The sequence below is a fragment of the Lolium perenne genome, chromosome 6 (genome assembly GCF_019359855.2).
Source record: "Lolium perenne isolate Kyuss_39 chromosome 6, Kyuss_2.0, whole genome shotgun sequence".
NCBI classification, from domain to species: Eukaryota; Viridiplantae; Streptophyta; class Magnoliopsida; order Poales; family Poaceae; genus Lolium; species Lolium perenne.
Genome location: NC_067249.2, coordinates 14,734,286 through 14,752,676, shown reverse-complemented (window position 1 = coordinate 14,752,676; position 18,391 = coordinate 14,734,286). Strand labels below are relative to the sequence as shown.

General features: G+C 42.3%; 2 protein-coding genes and 1 pseudogene across 2 annotated transcripts; 1 reads left to right on the top strand and 2 right to left on the bottom strand.

Moving 5' to 3' along the window:
* The window catches only part of LOC139832296 (uncharacterized), a 45,147-nt pseudogene extending 44,255 nt beyond the window's left edge, over positions 1-892 (top strand).
* Positions 893-6,088: 5,196 nt separating this feature from the next.
* On the bottom strand, positions 6,089-8,878 carry LOC127310366 (uncharacterized). The gene is made up of 5 exons (XM_051341048.2): positions 8,190-8,878; positions 8,034-8,096; positions 7,745-7,948; positions 7,499-7,605; positions 6,089-6,520 (listed from the first exon to the last, which is right to left on the bottom strand). Exons 1-5 carry the CDS (start codon positions 8,640-8,642, stop codon positions 6,322-6,324), a joined length of 1,026 nt encoding a protein of 341 aa, XP_051197008.1. The 5' UTR covers positions 8,643-8,878; the 3' UTR covers positions 6,089-6,321.
* A 7,583-nt stretch (positions 8,879-16,461) lies between these two features.
* LOC139832892 (uncharacterized) lies at positions 16,462-17,782 on the bottom strand. The gene is made up of 2 exons (XM_071822854.1): positions 16,879-17,782; positions 16,462-16,777 (listed from the first exon to the last, which is right to left on the bottom strand). Exons 1-2 carry the CDS (start codon positions 17,481-17,483, stop codon positions 16,600-16,602), a joined length of 783 nt encoding a protein of 260 aa, XP_071678955.1. The 5' UTR covers positions 17,484-17,782; the 3' UTR covers positions 16,462-16,599.
* Between the last annotated feature and the right edge of the window lie 609 nt (positions 17,783-18,391).

Genomic DNA, 18,391 nt, shown 5'->3' with positions numbered 1-18,391 from the left:
GTACTTAAAAGTAACAAGGACTTAAGATAGCTTTGGTTTCACATGGTTGTCGACCTTATTAATTTTATTTTATTAGTATTTACTTTTATCGCGGTAGACAATTTGAACGCACCTCTCAATTTGAACTATCATCTTGTATAATCGCCCACGAAGTGACGGGAAAAGAGATCTGCACAATTTGTTATATTCCTTCCATTACAAATTAATTAACTCAATTTTATCTAGATATCAAAAACGCATCTAAATACATTTGTATCTAAAGTTCTAAACAAAGTTGAATCGACTACTCCCCCTCTCCCGCTACAGTAGAGGGCGAATTTCTGAACCCCCACGTCAGATCCACCTCGCCACCGGCGATTCGCCGGTTTCTCCCGTCTCCGGCGGGCGCTCCGGCAGCGGAGGCTGGGGAAACCTCGAATCCTGGTGTGTACATAGAGTAGGGGCTGTTAGGGACCTCGCCGGCGGTGCCATGGAGATGGAGGCGTGGCTGGTTTGGTGTTTGCAGGTGGTGCTCGCCATATTCGGCTGTGGTGCTCGGTGGAGCAGCATGGCGGAGCACTTCCTTCCTCGCACTGGGGGTCCGTCGGGGCCGCCATGTGCATCCGTCCTCCTCCCGGATCTTAAGGCAGCAGATCCGGCCGGAATAATTGGAGATGTTGTTGGTGAAGCGAGGCGATGCAGCCGACTGAGCAGGATGGAGGCTCTTCGGAGTTCGAGGTTCGACGACTTCCCGTCCGCAATGGGGCTTCTTCCGATCCAAGGTTCGAGTGGAGAAGTAGCGGCGGCGCGCCATCGGCACATTCTGCTCTTCGTCGGCGACATCGAGTTGCAGAGGGTCTTGTTTGTAATTTTCATCTTTGGAGTGGACCTTTCTGTAATTTACCTGCTTTAATATCAACAGCTTTTCCTTGCAAAAAAAAAGTTGAATCGACTACTTTAGAACGGAGTGATTGTCAAATGGTTGTGTTGACATGTTAATAATTAATGGCTTTTACCATCTCACAAAATGTTACGTATGACAAAAGATGTTTTTACTGGAACGATGTTTTTTTTTCCATCGGCCAATAAACCAATCTCCTATATGGCACAACAAATGGTTTGCATCACCTGCGCTAATAACTATGGAGCCAGTAATATCAGCTGCTTGCTTTCAAGCCATGAAGTGACAGTACCGATAATACCGATAAAGTAGAGAAGGTGGAGCTTTTTCGTTGCCACATGGGACCCTGCAACTCCTGGCTTCCCAAGGAGAGAAGGTGGAGCCTTTTCGTTGTGTGGCGGACTCCTCACAATGCACATAAAGTACTGTAGATGCATCCCGATGCTTCCGGTAGCTTCAGCCACAACCGTGAGCGCGGGAAAGTAAGGAGGCGAATCCAAGCTCTGCTAGCCGTCAGATCGTAAGAGTTCAGGTCTGATGAACGGCATATATCAACTTTAACATGTATATCAACGGCCTGGATTACTTGAAAGGTTCATAGACTGGAAGGTTGTAGAACCGGCCAGAGTAAATTTAAATTCAAAAAGTCACGTACTATATAGTGGTATAGATATAGATGATGTCACACCATTATGCTCTGTAGTTACAAAATTAAATCATTTGAATAGAACACTACAATTTGTTTGGATGTTCATGTTTCAGCTAACCAAGTGAATTGTGTGCTAATTATTTTGAATGATAAAAATGATGAGATTGTTATTCCAGATTTTGTGCTCTGCTATATGTAAGACTTTTCCAGAAGTTCATGTGGCAAAATATGCATGCCACCTTATTTTTGGCAAGGTATACCCATGATGAGTTTCTGATATTAATTTGCAATCAACATCAGTCATCTAGACTATTGAACCTTAATGACATTTAATTTGACAAATACACAAACATTTCGTGTCAAATAAATTAAGCATCTCAACACTTTTCACCAATTCAGTCTAGAATATTTTAGATACTTCATCTCAAGCGTATTATAAACTTTCTTTTACACATTAGAGTTCTTAAAGTGATTTTCACTGCAACGTGCGAAGTGTCATTCTAGTATAAGTCCAAAGAGACTAGTTATCATAGCTAATATCACACTCATCACATGGTATAATGTTCTGCATGCCTAATTCTTATGACTAGTACGGGGAGGGGAGGGGTTTATTGGTCGAGAATATAAAGGTGTTACTTGCGTTCATCCCATCCCATGAATATTGATTAAGAATAATGCACTTATTGTGCCAATCAAATTTTACCTTAGTGCCAACAAATCGGCCCTAGAGACTTATAATCCCATATAGAAGGGGTAGCAAGTCGAGAGACCGCTAGTTAGTGTCTTAGCAACATGCATACACCAAACTAATTTACATATCAACATGAGTCCAAGGCATGCACAATACACATTAGTATGGCCATAAGAGACATTTTTCCCGACGATCGTCCATTACCCTAATACTTTGAAAAATCTTCCTCCTACATATAGTGCTAACTTTCCAACCAGGATAAGAAAAAATTGTACCTAATAATATGCCTATTTATTTGATTTTTTCATAATTATCATGCCAGAATATACAAACATTTAACAGTTTAACATCTTGTTCCATGCATCAAATATACACATGCCAAATAACCAAATTAAAACTATTAGAAGGGAAGTGTAACACAACTGCGAAAACTAAATAGGCTATCATGAGGCTATAATGATCGGTAACACCAAGGAACATGTTGATGAAGTTAAAGGCCACACAGAAATATACGAAGATGCAACCTATCTCAATCAGTGCTACTATTATAAGCTCTACATGTATATATGTAACAAAGGAAATTCACTTACATACAAGTTACAAACTATTAGTAGGAAATTAAGTTGCATTAGACGTTAAAGCTTGTCCGAGTGACTTTGTTATGTTCTCAATGTATGTATATATACTACTACTTATGTGCACATCCGGCCAGTGAACAACATAACATCACATATCGTTGACCTAAGGAGTTTGCAAACTGATGGAGGTACCTATTGATCTCTCAACATGCATTTGTTTGGCTTGTCTAGCTTTAATGAAGCATGAGCCGTACATCTCGTGCGTTTACTAGCTCACTTATTTAATGGTGTTGTGTGGGATTTAAAAGTGACATGAAACTGAATGAGCATGATTTTATGTCCATAACATGTTGCTAGGTAATGTCGATACTGGAAGAATCGACCTTCAAGTACTTACTAGCGTCCATGACGAACCAATCTCATCAATGCGATCCTTAGTGGAAAACAAGTTGGATTGATATCTATTTTCCAACTTTTCTCAACATGCATCTATAAAGCTAGTAGGTTTGATTGACTATATCCTTAGTAGCTCTCATCCATATATAGTCAAGCATAGTGCAAGTTCTTTGTTTATTGCTTCAACTTCATGTGATTTTTAGAAGAACCAGAACATGTGATTTTATAATGACCCAACTCTAACTCGGTGTAGGAATCACCCAACCAAGACACTGTCAATTGCAAAGACGATTTCGACTCAAATCAACATGAACTGATATTCTACTACTACAAGGACTAAACAACACACACACACACACACACACACACACACACACACACACACACACACACACACACACACACACACACACACACACAAGGAATGTATGACTATGGGGTTAACTCCAACTGTTATTTGTACCAAAAAGATGTTAATGCAATGTTTACCTCTGATCCAACAATGGGTACATCAATTCCAAGAAGCCCATATAGCCAAACAAGAGTGAACATAAAAATTGCATGTGTGTTGCTCCATTATTTGAACTAATTAGTGCAAAACACTATATTTGACTTCTACCATTCACTCATGTGTTTTATGCTCATTGTTGTTCATGTATTTCTTTTTTATGCGATTACACATAACATACGGTTTGTCTGATTTCCTTGGAGTATATTTGTTGGCGTGCCGTCATCAACATCTCATGGGTCTACTCATGTTCGAGATACGATATTTGTCAACAAGATTCCATGATATGTCTACAACCAAAGACATAATTGTGACTGCTCATTCCAAATGTACAAAATCAACATATTGCAATTAATGACAAACCTATTGATGCCATCAAATGCATCTCCATCACCAAGTTACAGTCAGTCTAGTCATGCTTGGCCCTCCTTCCAAGATTGTATGGAACATGGGGATATATAACTAACAATTAAGATTTGTATTGTTAGACTGTCAAAAGTGTTAGTTGGTGTATTAGTAATAAGTGTCCATGAAATGACCACAAGTGGCATTTTTTATTGGGCCATGTGCACTTTCATGCATATTTAACTACTCAGGCATATCAACATGTGATCTGAGGCATGCACAATGAACATGATTACAACCATGTGACCCATTTTGCCCAACGATTGTTCCTTATCCTAATCCTTTGAGAATTCATTATCTTGGATATATGTGAACTTCTCAACCATCTTCTAAAACAAACTATGGACATATATATTTCTTTTGATGATAAGATGACTATTTAATTCATTCCCTGCAAAATTATCAGCCAACATATAAAACCATAAAAAAATAAAGAGCATATGCTCCATGCATCTAGGATGGATACATTCAAACAAAGTATTACCACATTAACACATGTAAAAAATGCAATGTTTGCCGAGTTAACATAGTAGAATTATCCCGGTCGGTAACACACATTCATGAAGTAAAATGTGTCCATCTCAATCATTGCTAGTACTACTATTATTATCTCTACATACAACGAACCCCACATCACATCATCTCAACCTTGGCTGCAACCCCGGTGACCCGGTGACCTACGTTACAGCCCCCACTGGCCTTCGCTAGTGAGGCACCTCCCAGGCATTGTAGGCTACCATCCCACGCCAAGCCGCCATCGCTAGATGCGCATTCTTCACGCCGATGGCATCACGCACCTCACGCTCTAACGTCAGTCTCGCCACTCAGATGCCCAAATCAATCGAAGGGAGGTAGGTTGTGTTGAGATCCACTTGATTAGTAGTATGAAGTAACTATGTGCCGTGGCATTTGTCAATAGTTTACTTCTTGGGATTTGGAAATACGAGGAGTTGCACGCAAAAAGTATCGCCTGGTGGAGATGGTCTGACTGAAGATGGTGGAACTTAGGCGCTTCCTATCCATTTTGCCTAATTGAAGCATGTAGGCTTGAATTAGAACGGAATCTACTCATCTGAACCAGTCTGCTCAAGATGGATTTTGGACTCTCCCAGCCACAAATAAATAATGGAACCTTTCATAACATAGGTCGCTACCATGCTATATATTTGATTACACGGGACTGTCTCATTGTCTAGTGGACCACTTGCATGCTGGTATGTTAATTACCACACTTCATGCCCCGCTTAAATCTCGTAAAAATATATAGGAAATTATCAATATTCCTGATATTTTTGTGGGCCTCAAAATTCTGAACTACCCGTAATATTTTTGGTTGGACTGAAATTTTCTCCTAGATCGAAGTAAGCAGTCATGTCCATTGTAGGCTTTTTCCTATGACCCAGGAAAAGGCCATCGAATTAACCAACCTCAGTATTTCTCACTATCCCCTACTAGTATTTGTTATCCCCTTCCTAAAATTGATAGTGGCGACACCACCTCTTTTTTTTTTAATTTAATCTGTTCGGGTACCTAGGAATCATTGCCCGGCAGTGTACGAGCATACTAATCACCTGTTTTAATGGTGTCACCGCACACGGATCAACATGGACGAGACCTATATCTTGCTGGAGCATGCTGAACCAGTTCAATCTAAAAGGAAAACATGGACGACCAAACAGATGTGCACTCACTGTGAGTGAGTACACAACCACCAAGAGTTCTTCCTTTTACCTCTTTCCTAGGGAGAACTCTTGGTGGTTGTGGGTGAGGTGGAAAATATTGTAGACTTGGTTTTTTTAAATGAAATCGGGGGTAACCCTTATCTTAAACAAAAAAGATGTGTACTCACTCTTGCCCGTTATGTGAACCATTTATTCAGTGCTTCATTCATCCGTACAGAGTCTAAATTTAGCTAAATGAGCTTACCATTTAAGCCTCACACAGTAACTACCATACACTAGAATAGGTTTCCAAGAATAAATTCAAATGTAAATACTGTCATACCAAAAGTATTGATTTGCAACCCTTAACACGTACAAATTTGAGTGATTACAATGCCATACATTTGAAGTTCAGAACAATGGCCATAAATCTAGATTACAAAAGAGTAGTAAGGTGCAGACTGCACAAGAGTAATTATAGAAGTACATTTTTTCCAATGCTTCAGAGATGCTTGGGATAGGATATCAATACTAACGAGTCGGATTTTGCTCATCATGATTTAGTATTCTTTTTCTTAGGCACATACTGACGAGCCCACAGATGTTTTCCCCTCGTCATGAACTTGACTCTCAAGTTCCCATCAAGGACACGGAAGAGCGTCACCTGTGAGTAAAATATAACGTGTGCGTATAAGGGTTGTTTGTTTCCAATTGGTTCTTCCACTGTTATCTCTTCAACATCTCCATAGTGCCTGTGATAAAAGAACATAGTATAACAAAACAAAGTTACAAAATAAACTGATAAAATCAGCAGCCACATAGGTGAAACTACTGCAATGATTCAGTCAACTGTAGATAAAGTTTACTATCTCTTATGTCATTCATATCTACTACTAACCATCAAATCAAATTTACAACCTCAGGAGCTACACACGTCTTTAAAAAAACATCAGAACATTCATCTTCATATCGCTTAAAAAATCAAACTACATTGGTAACAGACTTACTTTTCTAGTGTCATTGGTGTACTTTTCTAGTGTCATTGGTGTACTTTTCTAGTGTCATTGGTGTCTGTAACTTGTTCCAGTTCATACTAATAAGGTTCAGTGGGCGGACTTCAAGATGTTGATTGTTCTAGTAGCCTTTCATCTAAATCGATTATTTAATGCTGCACACGAGCATACAAATTATATTTCCTGATGCAGAAGTTTACGTAATGGTTATTATTAACAGCCTGTGTATGCATGTGAATTGCTTAATTTACTTGCAGCGATTCTCAAATATGAATGTCGCTTTGGACATCGACAAGGTCTTCGAATGCAACTTTCACAACCAAGTATTATAGCATATTTGTGAAATGTAAGTACATAAAAACATACAATATTTATCAACTAAATATAGGGACCAATATATATAAATATATGACCTTCAACTATTCAGTCGAAGTATCAAAAGTTGACTACACCTAGGACTGAAATGACATTTCTTTGTGGACCTGAAGGAGGATGTAGTTTAGCCTAACAACTCAATGCTATTAATGTCTAATAACAAAAAAATTGAAATCTATATTTATCCTTTTATGTTTTTCTATTATTACGCATCACATCAAATCACCGGGATTCTGAAATGCACGTCTGGCGTATATATTACCAGAGATCAACAACCATACCATTCTCAAAACACAAACGGTTCATTTACGTATATAATATAACCTCAAATGACAGACATACCTCATGAAAAAATCATGCAGTTCATCTTTGGTCAGTGGGTAGCCATTGGAAAATGTTACAAACAAAGTTCTCTCATCACGTGGAACGTCAGATAGCTGCTGCATGATCTGCATAGAAATATACACTTTCATTATGCTAGGTACTGCAATATATTGCATGAAAGCTATCAAGTCTCATGTATAAAAATAAAACGATGCAAATAATGATTAGTGATTTGTAACAAGAATACATAGATGACATTCTTACTGGATTATCATGCCTCTCTCTGAAGCTCAAGTTATCAAACAATGTCACCAAACGGGAGGTTGGCTGACACTCGTATACTCCCTTTATATCTTGAAGGAGCATATGACTTGTTTGAAGATGCAGATTTCTAGAACTTGTGCCTTCTCCACCATGATGATTTTGAGTGTTAGCATACAAAGCCTTGATCTTGGTCAGAAGGTGCTTCTGCATAGATGACTTGGTAAATCACAGAAACGAGAAAAATACTTGACATACTATTAGCAGATCTACAGATTTACTTTAGTCTTACCGAGCTCAAAGGAACCTGGTCATTCATGGAATTGCCATATGCCTCTCTGTGTAGATCTGTCATCTGCATAGATGACAAGGAAAATCACAAAGGGAACAAACTTTAAACTAGTTACAGATCAGATCTTGGATAACAAAATATCCACCCTAGTCTTACCGAGCATATAGGAACCCTATCATTCATGAATTCTCCATAGGATTTTTGGTACAGATGTGCCGTCTGATTATGGAGAAAGTTCATATTTGCTCTTTCTTGAAGAACTTGTAAGGCCTCATAACAAACTTTGTTGAGGTAGAAAGAAATCCCTTCAATAGCTTCCCTCCGAAAGTGATTTCTCGGTACAGATCTAGGATCTGAGCCATCAAACTCAAAATGGAGAATCTCAACAAAAGGTTTTGCACCAGAAGCAATCACATGAAAATGGTCATCATCAAAAGACTCGATGCTCAAAAGGAAAGCAGCCTGGCTATTTCCTTGGAGCCACAACCAAAAGGCTATTATCTCCCTGGAAAGGGAAGACTCAATTTCAAAACAAACAACCAAGCGAAAGAACAACTCTCGAAGTATCAGATAGGAAAAGTTATAGGCATGGAATTGACCGGGTTCCATGGAGGTGGGTATTAGGAGGACAGAAGGATAGAAAGATAGAAGAGTAGGCTAGTTCTGAATCACAGGATACCCATAAGGAAGAAGGTATGGGGGTATATATGCTTATCAATTAAGTTAAGGCATAAAGTTCAAACTTAAATACCTCCAAAAGTATGAGCGGAGGATAGGCATATGTGACAAATAAAGCAAGCGATGGACAGCCTATACTCATTAATGGTGGTGTTATCGTGGGAACTCTTTCCAAATGACTGCTCAAATTGTTGCATGACTCACCGTGCCAATCTTGTCATTACGCATGTACATTGAAGAGTTTCCTTTATGTTAAATATCATACGAAAAACCAAGCATATAGAAAATAAACTTTTATATGAAGTTCTAAAAGATATATGGTGATATTTTTTTTATTAAACGCCATTAATGTGTCCATATCTACACTTAAATGAAGCAATAAAAGAGATCGGTGCCCCGATCGTTCTGTTTGGTCATCGGTTTTGGAGCAATCGGACCGAAGTACTGGGCTGGCCTGCTAGCTAGGTCAGTGGGCTGGGCTGGGCTGGCTGGCTGGGATACTTGCGCATTAGCTGGACAGAGGCAGCTTCCACACAAAGAAAAACTTCGACAGAGGCAGAAAATTTGGCCAGCATTTACCGTCAGTAATGACAGTAAACAACAAAAACTAGCCAAGATAATTAACACAAAACTGGACATGAACATAATAGAATCCAACAAACGGGCTGTAGTTTAGCATACACACAATGACTAGTCTGACTGACTTGAAAGTTGAAACTCAATGCAAAGTAAACTGAAATAGAAGCAGGCAAGCAGCAGGAAGCGCACATGAGCAGGCAAGTAGCGTAATTCATCCAGCAGCCGACGTTCTTCTTCCTTTGAGGAAATCCACCGGATGTTGCTGAGGCTCAACACGGAGGCTCATATAGGGAGCTCGGTAGGTAAGAAATCAAGCAGCCATGGGAATACAGATTATGCAGGAGGCTTGCGGTTTTGGGAAACAAGGATCGATCTGACCCGCCATTTTGGAATGAGTGGATTTGCGACGGGGCAGATTTTTTTTTGGAGGAGACGGTGCCGCCAGTTATGGTAATTTTTTATTTATTTTTACCCCTATTTAATTGGTACCTCTAGAATTGGCCCTCTATTAGTTTGACCTTCCTTTTTTGGCACGGTTTTAATTTGGTGACTATATTATTTACAGTTTTGACTTATTTTCTTTTCTTTCGAGAATTCGTGGAAAAGCTCGAGGAGTGAATTGAGTGAACTGCCCTTGATACATACCCAACTGAAACCTAGCCTTGGTGCACAAGAAACCCTAGCTTGCCGCATGTCGGCGGAGGCACGTCTCTTCGGGTCTATTAGGATTGTGCCCACGCGCACCCTGCCAAAACATGGGCGAACCAATTATTTGGTGGATAATTTCGCCGCCCCATCTCGCCAAGTTGCGGGTAGAAAAAATTGAAGGTACGGCCAAATAATTGGAACGGATGTGAAATCTTGGCTTCCATCCAAACGATTGTCCGTGTCCACAGTCAATGCCAAAAAACTGGTTGGGAAGGTCATGGCCATAATCCAAACAGACCCTACATGTCGGCGCCACCACTAGCTGCTGCCCACTGCGCGTCGCCGCCCCTCGCCTCTTCCAGCCATTGAAACTTGCCAAAGTCTGCTACCTGAAACTTGTTGTTGCCCAAGGCCCCAAGTGGCCGATGGTTTATCTATTGACATAATCAATCTTGTGTAAGGAGTAACTACAATTAGTTTCCACGTTTAATAAACTCTGCAATGGAAGAACCGTCAAATGAATTGAAAATTTTCCAGATTGATTACATACAAGTACTTTAATTACTAGTAATGATTTTTTTTTTCTGAAAAGTATGATTTTCGCCGAACATTCAAATCGACTGTTCACTCAGACCACTCATTAAAATGGAATGAAAAGTTCCCAGATTTCTTACATATATGTACTTGAATTACTGGATTTTTTTTGAAGCGTTCAGTTTCCGGTCAAAATTTGAAAGTGAGCATTCACATCTCTCTCAAACCACTCATTAAAACGGAATAAAACTTTCACCGATAAGTCAAAGATATGTTCAATTTTATAAATTTGAAGGAATATTCTGGTCAGGTGAATTTGAGAATATATTTGGACCATTTGGGGACACATGTTAGAGTTTGCACATTATACAAATCACAAGTAGTAAATAACAGAGATGGAATAGGAGGACTGTACTAGTTTAAAAAGCATCATAACCCAAAGTTGCCATATTACAACACAAAATATTGAGATAAGTAAAGCTTAAAGGTCTAGCATATTACAACACAAAAGACGGATAAAGCTAAAGGTGTAGCATATTAGAACACATAAAACAAGTAAAGCGTGACTAAGACTTCTTAGCATGTGTCCTTAGTCTTGGTTAGATTCATGACTTCTTAGTGGCAGACCAAGAAATTTCTGGAAGTTCGGACAGATGCGTTTATGATGCTTTTTTCACATGCTATAGAAAATCATGTGGTACAAGCCATCACGTCGCCGGGAAACCCAGGAACTGACCAGGCTAGAGGGATGGTAGACCCCCCCCCCCCCCCACACACACACACACACACACACACAATGTGGTAGACACCACCCTCAAATCCCATTTAACCTTGATTCAACATCAAAACCCATAATTATGCTCGAGAGACAAACACTATTGTTGAAACCATGCGAGGAGAGAAACACCTGCCTATATTAGACTCAAGGATTTTTTTTCCGAAACACGGTACAGACGCATACGCTCACAAATATGCAGATACACTAACCCCTATAAACGCACGCACACCCTACCCATGTCAGCACCTATGAGAGACCGAGTTCATGAAACTGATGATCCAACAGGTCTTGAGATTGACGAAGTCACCACATGAGACTCGCTATCGATGGAAACGTCGCCTCCCACTGAAAGAAAATACTATCTTTATGAGACACCAAAGTGTCAAACCTGGGATTTTAAACTCTATTGGACTGGGGTGCCACTGCCCTGCTAACCATCCAACACGGGAGCAACAAATCTGATCGTAACGCAGTGGAGTCCACCACCTGCTTGAGTTCTGAAATGTAATGTCGATGGGGTGATTACAAAGGCTTAAAATTCTGGAGCTTTTAGTGTTGTTTGTAGATATTATTGAGGAAGATTTTTGGGGTGCTCACCGGTCAGGGTGGACGACATCACCAGCCCGGTTGCTTTGGAGACAATGGCGTGTGCGGAGTCCATGTCTCTGCCGGCTGGTCTCAAGTCTACCAAGTTTACAGTTTCTTCAGATTGCCTCGCTGTAATCAGGAACTCCAGAGTGCATAGAGTGGTGGCTCTCATTGCATGGTGATGAAGGAAGTTCTATCTCCGAAGGAAGCTTTTGTGTATGTCTCTTTCATCCACGAGCGGCGCGAAACGAATGGAGAAGCACATCGTCTAGCATGAGCTACTATGAAAGTAGATATTGGTAGACATGTGTGGTTTGTAAATCCTCCAAATGGAATGGGTGTTGCTGTAAACTACTCTACAAGGGAAGAATAAAGCTTCGGCCATTGTTCTAAAAAATGCTATATTTTCTGCCTAAAAAAACTAGAAGCTATTTTTTGTCTAAAAATTGCAAGGTCCTCCTTGATTTTTGATTACATGATAGGAAAAAACGCATGATTGCAATATCAATTTTTTATTATTCCATTATAGAAAAATAAAGGACTATGTAAAAGAGGTTTGAGCGGATGTTAGATTTTCTATACAAACTAGTGCAAAGGATTTCTTTAGAACAATTCCTACGGTTTTAATCCTACAAATAAGACAAACACTATAGAAAAGTTTATAAGGATTTTATTCCTCCAAAGTTTGGATGCAAATACGAATCAAAGAAGCAACAAACTTCTTTTCATCCAACACCTAAAGTATTAGCTTATTTCCAAATGGAACTCGTTCTTTCCATTGGTCGTAGAAATCCCCTGATGAGACATGAGAGGCTTCTTGGGCTTATTAGCGTGCGTGACCATCCACACTTCTCCTCACACGATCTTAAATAGATGAAATTTGCGACAAGATTTGCATTGTATATAAATGGATTGGCCTTGACGATTTCTTCTTGCAGCTCTCGTTCGAGCTGAGCAGTCTTTTCGTTGGTACCCTGACATGTTCCTTCTCGCGTGCGGAAAAGAGATGGTGGACAACCAAACGTGGTTGTTGGTGCACAAGAAAAGTTATTAACAGCAGCCAAATAAGAGAGCAGCTGCAGTAAAAAAACGAAACAAGAACGCCTAATGTCTCACAGACCAGTCGAACAGCAGGATTCCGGCAGCGCAGGTCAGTCAGACGGCACGAGATCGGCGGTTGGGTCGAACTCGGATGGCAAAATTCAGGCAGCAAGGTGAAGCTCGGACGCACTTGTACATGATAAAGATGATGGTCAGCACACAAGGTTGTTATTACCACGCCATGCTACCGACGAGCATGTGGGCTTGATCAACTGAAAACCTTTCATCAGCCAGTACAAAGGAGCGAATAATTACTAGAGAGGAGGACTAAAATGTAAAACACCTACTCTATTCCTTAATTAGCGAGCAACAGAAACCGAGTCCTGTTGGAGTTCAGCGTCCGGGTACAATTCAATCAATCTGCAACTTATATACAACAGCCGAACCAAAACATCTCCGCAGACCAATCAACTAGCCCCTAGTCAAAGAGACAAAGACGATGGCAGCGTGTAAACACCGACAAGGAAGCAGCGAATGCATGCCGGAGGATCCGGAGTCACCGGCAGCAATCCAGTGGACGCTACCGGCGGATCTACTGCTTGAGATCATCGCACGCTCAGACGCGCGTACTCTCGTCAGCTGCGCCGCCGCCTCCAGGCTGCTCCGCCGCGACATACTCTATCCATCTTTCATCCACCGCGTCACCCGACAAGGAGGCATTGTACCCCCGTGCATCCTTGCCTACCTCAACAGCCCTGATGACGACGGGGCCGATCCACAACCTCCGCTCTCTTTGGTTCACCCAGCCACGACCGCCGCCGTGTCATTTTTGGACGACCATATATCCTCCTACGTGTCGCGTTTTGCAGATGACCTCCTTGATGAGTACTATCCAGTAACGTCCCGTGGTGGCCTCGTACTCCTGCGCCGTCGCCATCACATCAGCAACAAGCTCTCTAACTTGTGCGTGTATGACCTCATCACCGGCCAACGCAACTTCCTCTCTAACCCACCAGACACCGACTCGAATAGTACCCAATGCTATGTGTTGCTCACTAACGCAGACCGCATCGGCTGCTCCTTCATGTTGTTATTTGCCGAAGTCGATTTCGCGGCTGACAACATCCAAGTCCAGACCACCACCACATCAACGTGTGGTACCTGGGCACCGGCTGCCATCTTCCACAAGGATATTCCTTCCTTAAATTTGCAATGCTCCATGATGCCGTTGTCCTACACGGTGGTGTCATCCACTGGATGGTGCGCAACACGGACGAGATTGTATCATACAACATCTGCACAATGGAGCAGGGCACGATAAGGCCCCCCGTCCTTGCCGCCAGCTTCAAAGGACTGCTTTGCTTAGGATCATACTACTCAAATGACGGGCAGAAGCTGCTAAGATTGCTGGCTTCTAAGGGGGTCAAGATATATGTGTGGCATCAGCTCACAAATGAACAATGGGCGTCGGAGCCTGTAACGATCGACATGGAGGAGAAGTTACTGTCGTTATACCCTGGTATCAACATCAGTCATATTTTGCTTACCGAGTTCATATGGTCCGGCGAGGGGAGCAACATGGTGGTGCTGCACACATATCCGTATAATCTGAGCTCACGTAGGAGGCTCATCGTTCTTGACATTGAGACGAAGGAGATGCACCTGCATGAAACCTCAACTCCTTGGTCCTCCGTGCTCTTGGAGATCGATCTGCCATCTAGGCTGCATGCCATGAAACCTTTTCCCTAGTGAGATAGCACCGCACTGCGTGAAATGTAAAATGGTTAGTCTATTTTTATATGAGTTTTTCTTGCTCAGCTTTTTTCGATAAAGGGCGCTACATTACTCAAAATATTCAAGCATTACACCCAGCCTCTGCATAATTAAGATGCACACAGCCGTTCGAGTATCAAGTCTCAACAAGTAAAAATAAAAGATCGATCGAAAGAGCCAAACTAGACTATAATTCGTTTGCTTCAATCCGCCTAATATGCAGTCACTCATGTTGGGAAATAAACTCCTTGGCCGTGTTCTCCAACCGTGTAGACACCTCCATAAAGAGGTCTCGGTTCTCCTAGCGCTGAAGTTGCGACCATAAACGGAGCAAAGCCGTACATCGGTAAATGACCTGCACGACAGAAGAATTCTTGTCATTGAAAATCTTGTCATTTCTACATAGCCATAGCGTCCATACGGAAGCAATCGCGCTCACTCTGATAAGCGTTTTATACCTGTTGGATAATTAGGCATAATTTCCATGATTAATTCCAGAATATAAAACATAATGATAGCAACTACGAACACGTGAAACTCGATCAATGCATTAATCAACATGAGTAGTAGCAGCGCAAACGGTAAAGCATCCATCGGTAAACAGATCGAGATATGTCGCACGTACCGATCTGGTGGAGGTGGCGGTGGAGGTGTAGCAGATGATGTCGCAGCAGTAACGTTCACTAGTGGAAAACGGGGCAATAGGCCCGGTCCATTTGGGCCTTTAGACCCGGTTCCTGAACCGGGACCAACTAGGCGGGACTAAAGGGGGTACCCTTTAGTCCCGGTTCAAAGATAAACCGGGCCTAAAGGCCTCAACACGTGGTGCGACCAGGGAGCTCGTGCTGGAAGGGCTTTGGTCCCGGTTCGTGGTACGAACCGGGCCTATGTTCCTCTGCCGCGGCAGAGAATTGCTATTTCTCTGCCGCGGCACAGATTTCGGCTGTACCAGCGTTTCTCTGCCGCGGCAGAGAAACAGTCTGTTTCCCTTGCCGCGGCAGAGTTTCAGCAATGCATATATATATCATTCAAGAAACCACAAAAAATCGTCATGAATATATATAGACATCGTCAACAGTACACGACATAGTCAACACAGTACACGTAATGCATGCATATTTACAATACAACTTTTCCTGAACGAATATCGTCCGACGTCACGATCTTCCGATAGTGCTCTCCACCTGGGGTAAGGACCTCGGTAATAAAGAATCCCGCGATTTCCTCTTGAATTGCTTTTATTTGATCCGCTGTTATGAGAGTGTCCCGCAGGCGTGTCATCTATATTTAAAAAAGGAGATCAATATATGAATGGAACTCAATACAATAGATGGTACTAATTAAGATTAATTGTGAAAATTTGTTATCGTACACGAGTGTGGTGTATTTGGGGATCCCCACCCTTGGGACAGACCATGTCACGCATGAAGGTGCAGACATAGTATCCACATAAGTTATTCCCTTTTTCCTGCCTCATACACTTTACGAAAAAATAGTTCGATCAAACTAATAATCAAGCATCGTATTGAAAGTAAATATCATATATAAAGTTTCACGGACATAGCTATATATATATATAGTACTACTTACAGGGTAATCTCTAAATGTAAGCTCCGGTTTCCATTCACCCGGAACAGTATTGATGAACCGTTTCCAAGCCCTGCCCGGCAAAAAATAATGAGTAAATGAGTAATTGATTAGTTGATGATATCTTCGAATTAGAGCAGATGAAGATGCCAATACGAAATTGATTGAAACTACCTCTGGAGGATGGCAGCCATGTCCGCCCATTCCGCATATTCTTTACGTTTCGAGTCCATGACGTTTACGACTCCAAGGTGAAGATCAATGATTAGGAGAATAAAATGGAAACTGCACAAGCATAGCTCAATGATTACGAGAATAAAGTGGAAGGTGCACAAGCATAATGTATGTTATATATAACACTCACTTGAAGTTGTAGGGAAAGAATATATCCTCTTTGTCTGCTTGCTTCTCTAAAAACATTACGATGTTGTCCTCTGTGTCCTTGGCGAAGTCTGAAACCGTAACTTCATGAACTGTGTTTGGGTCTATGAACCCCAGCGGTAGGAGCTTGCCTCTTTTGTATTCCAGCTTCTTCATTCTGCATAATTAAATGTATAGCGTACACAAAGAATATAATGAGGATAATTGTTAGTGCAAATGAATGAGCTACAAACTTAATTACACAAATAAATCACTTACAGGCAGTAGCAACTGATGACAGCTTTGTCGAGGGCGTCTTGATTGAATAACTGAAACAGTTCTTCTACGTCAATGTTTATCTCGTCTTCCCCCCGGAAGTAATGCTCATCTCTAAGATACACCGTGAGGTAGCGATCACCTCTTCGACAGGCTTTCAGGTACCAGTCATGCAACCTTCGCATCTGAGTCCCTAGACGCGCGAGCTCGCCAGGTTTGACGAGATCAGATCCGTATCTATACTTGTTTACCACTTGAGCCGTTGGATAGTAATCTTCGTACTCAACTGATGCTCCCTGAGCTCTAGCCGCCCGTTCGATCATCGATGCCGTCTCTGGATCATGATATGGCTCCACGATGAAGTGGGGTGCGGCCTGAATGTCCTGCTGTCCAAGCTGGGCGACTTTTTTTGCTTCTTTCATCGCTTTAGAGGACTGTCCAAGAGAGCGGTCATAATCAGCTCTCAGCTCAGGTCTCTTCATTCTCGTCTCGGCAAAGTGCTTCACTGTCTGCGGTGGAATAAACATCTTCTTCGGCGCAGTTGCAAGAAACGCCTTTTGCTCTTCAGTCTGCTCATGTGGCAACAACTCTGGAGTCTGTTCCCTCATTGGAGTTGATGATCTCTTCGGAGCTGTAGGAGGTGCCGCGGACCGCTTCCTCTTTTGCTTAGGTGGAAGCGGCGGAGTCTCCTGACGAGGAGGAGGAGGCGGCGGAGTATTTTCACGCGGAGGAGACTGGTCATGGATAGGGGAATCATCATCGCGCAGAGGAGAATCATCACGCGGAGGAGACTGCACAGGTGGCGGAGGAGGCGGAGGTGGCCTGCTTGTTGGCTTCTCACCTGGAAACACAATGTTCTCCTTCCGCCATTGCACGGTGGTTCTACGGGCTTCTCCCAGTTCTTTGATTTCCCCATCTTCACCTGCAGGGTGCTCAAGCACCAACCCCTCATACTCTCTCAACACTTCATCCACCATAACAACAAAGAAAGTCGTCTTGGACCGGACGGCAATGGTAAGACCTTGTAGGTAAGAGGATGCCGACCGCCGCCTTGAAGGATAGGTTGAAAACTTTAACATGCAGCTCACAAGGACGGCTCTCAGTGAGATCATCCACGGGGGGGTAGCGAGGAGGCTCGACCACCTGGTCATCATCATCATCATTATCCACCTGCTGAGAGGAAGCCACGCTGCTTTTCCGGTGTGGTTGAGATTGCAGCGGGGCGATGGCATTGAGCAGTGCAGGATCTACAGCCTGCCCCCGAGCCATCTGAGATGTAAGTACTTGGGTTACCATGGTTAATTGGGCTTGCATGGTGCTCATACCCTCCTCTAAGTTAGCCAGGCGGTCTGTTTCCCTTGTCTTCCTCCTCTCATGGCTTTTATCAGAAATCTCTTCCTTTCCGCAGAAAGCCATACGTCCACGGAACGGAGCCTGCGGTGCCTCGTGTTCGTCCGCCGTGTTCTTTGTTCCCAAGGGCGCGTGTCAGCTCATCGTTCTCTCTTTCGGGCTGGAA